At 49.7% G+C, this 2,520-nt stretch overlaps 1 protein-coding gene across 1 annotated transcript; it reads right to left on the minus strand.

Moving 5' to 3' along the window:
- Positions 1–1,090: 1,090 nt before the first annotated feature.
- Positions 1,091–2,012, minus strand: Pmar_PMAR003205 (hypothetical protein; the record flags this gene model as incomplete). Its single annotated transcript, XM_002779541.1, has 1 exon — positions 1,091–2,012. A coding segment is annotated over one exon (922 nt), but the record flags the coding sequence as incomplete, so codon positions are not given.
- Positions 2,013–2,520: the final 508 nt, after the last annotated feature.

Genomic DNA, 2,520 nt, shown 5'->3' on the forward strand with positions numbered 1-2,520 from the left:
TTAAGTCCCACCCTCGAATGCTCTTGGAGAGATACCACCGTCGAGCGTACTTTCTCGTAATCTTTCAGACCACCATTGATCAAGTAATGTGCGGTTGACTGCCGATAACCCCCATCTGCATGCTTACGACGAGACCTTTCCCTCAGAGCATCGATGCTGAGCCAGAGTGCCCAATCTTCTATAATGTCAACCGGGATACTCCCACTATGAACTATGTACGTTCCAAAGGGGTGACTATGTTCTCTCCACTGATCCCGGCTTATGCTGGCCACATCAAGTGGGTAGAAATAACATCTTGTCCCCTTAATCTTGACCAAAATCTTCGCTATCGTGCAGACGAACTCCTCCCAGTGTCGCCAGTCAGGTCGAGCCCCGGCGACGATCGGCTTCCCCTTATTCTTGTTAGGAATAGTTCGCTTGCACTCGAGCTCACACGAACCATTCTTTTGCCTATCTTTCAGCTTCTCGAGGGTGGTGCTCTTGTTCATCCGCAAGTAAGGATTACGCAAGTAAGTGCGAACAACATTATAGATATGACCCTCATATATGGCGAATGGGCTATATGCGAACCCCTGTTTCTTAGATGATAAGCCACCGCGTCAACAACCTCCCGTAGCTTTACAATATCTCGCTCAAGCACGAAGTTACTCCGTCCATGTCGCTGGATTCATCTCCCGAGGATGCATAGCTGCCATGGTGGTCTCCATCATCGGTGAAGCTGGGATCTCCTTTTTGATCTGCTTCGCCAGCCTCACTTGACGACTCACAGATAGGATCATCTGATCCGGGTTCTCGGTGTTTAACTGCACTATTTTCTGCAGGAGAAGAAATAGAGTTGGTGGCGTTCCGTGGTTGAGAGATAGAGTTATCATGAACAGCCGAACTGCTGGAATGAGACTCCCTCTGTGTAGTTGACTGTCTCTCGAGGAGATCGTCTACAGCCTTCGTGAGATCACTTTCCGAGTAACCCTGCGTAGATTCACCATTCAGGATATCCGACAGCTCATCGCAAAATTTTAGTTGCAACTCGGGAGGGAAACTAGATAGCCTCGTCTTGAGCTTGGAGTTGAGGCTACAGTACACAGCATGATTAATCGCACTTCGGGGTAGGTATCGCCTTCCTTACACTACGGGACTTACTAGATGAGTAGTGTAAGGCTAGAATGACCTCATTCTCAGCGTTGGCCACGACAGAATGCATCACACTCTCCAACCGTGAGTCACGGCTCTCTGGCGAGGTAGACTCGATTCGTCTTGGGCATTCAGGTTTGGCACGAGACGAGCCCGATGGGACACTTCGCTGCAAACGTACCAATATATCCTCATCCTGGCACTTATCGTCGAAGGCCACACAGGTTTGATTCATATAAAATACCGGGCTGAGCTTCTTGATATCACCGTTCGTATTACGCATCGGAAAAATCTTGATACGATCGCTCCGGCCGACTCGAGACATCGTAGTATACAATGCTCCCTGTAACCAGGGAGCGCTCCAGAACTTCCGCACGATATCGCCTTGCTTAGACGGGGATTCTTGAAGCAGTAGCCAGACACCACATACGGATAGACCAACGTTGCGGTGAGCAGTCATCGCAAAGCATAGAGTGACAGGTAACTGCTCGCGCTGAAATATAGTGCCTCCGTTCGGAGCGGAGACTGTGAATTTCTCAGGTCGAACGTAGATTATTGGACCACCATCATCTACTCTCACAGTAACAGTTGGTTTACTCAGATCGTGACCAGTAATGGATTCAACCGTCCCCATGGTCCCATTCACATAAGCGCGAGAGGGATGATTGTATGTCATCATCACTCTACATCCAATACGTAGCACGAGTCGCTGCTTGAAGCCGAGCTTCTCAACGGCTGCATAGTCGAAGTCGGCAGGAGTGCTGGCACACACGATATCCGAGGCGAGCAGCACGAAATCTGGACCAGGTAGGGATTGGAGATGATGTTCGTTCAATTTGTCGACTTGCTGATTTGTCAGACATATCGTCACATGATCGAATCTGCATGAACCGGCAAACATCAAATTCGAAACAGACTAACATAATCCCATGCTCTACATTGGTGGCTTCTTCCCTCCGTCTCTGTCTCTCACCTTCTCGAGAGTGGCCAGCGCTTCGGCTGACAATTGAGGAACCCCCGGTCGAGCTTGCGGCTTAACTCGTATCTCAGCCAACAGACTGAGCTAGTCTGTGTCTGATCCTCCACCTCTGTGGAATTGTCACAAATAGAGCACCTGCGGCGGCATGTGGCTCCAGGCAATCCCTTCCCAACAATATCCCGTGGGAAGATGGATAATGCTGAAGATGGATATTGTGGCGAATTTTCTTTGAGCTCCATCCTGCCCAATTGGCAGGCATCGCCACTGAATATCACAGCCATACCACCAAAGGGCTCGTGACATCCAGGCAAGCCTCTACGTAATTCCTGATATGCAGCGGATAATGCAGCCAACACCGTATCATGGACGGCAACAACCTCATCGAATATCAAGATTAGTTCACGGTCGCG

Source organism: Perkinsus marinus, assembly GCF_000006405.1.
Source record: "Perkinsus marinus ATCC 50983 genomic scaffold scf_1104296946756, whole genome shotgun sequence".
NCBI classification, from domain to species: domain Eukaryota; phylum Perkinsozoa; order Perkinsida; family Perkinsidae; genus Perkinsus; species Perkinsus marinus.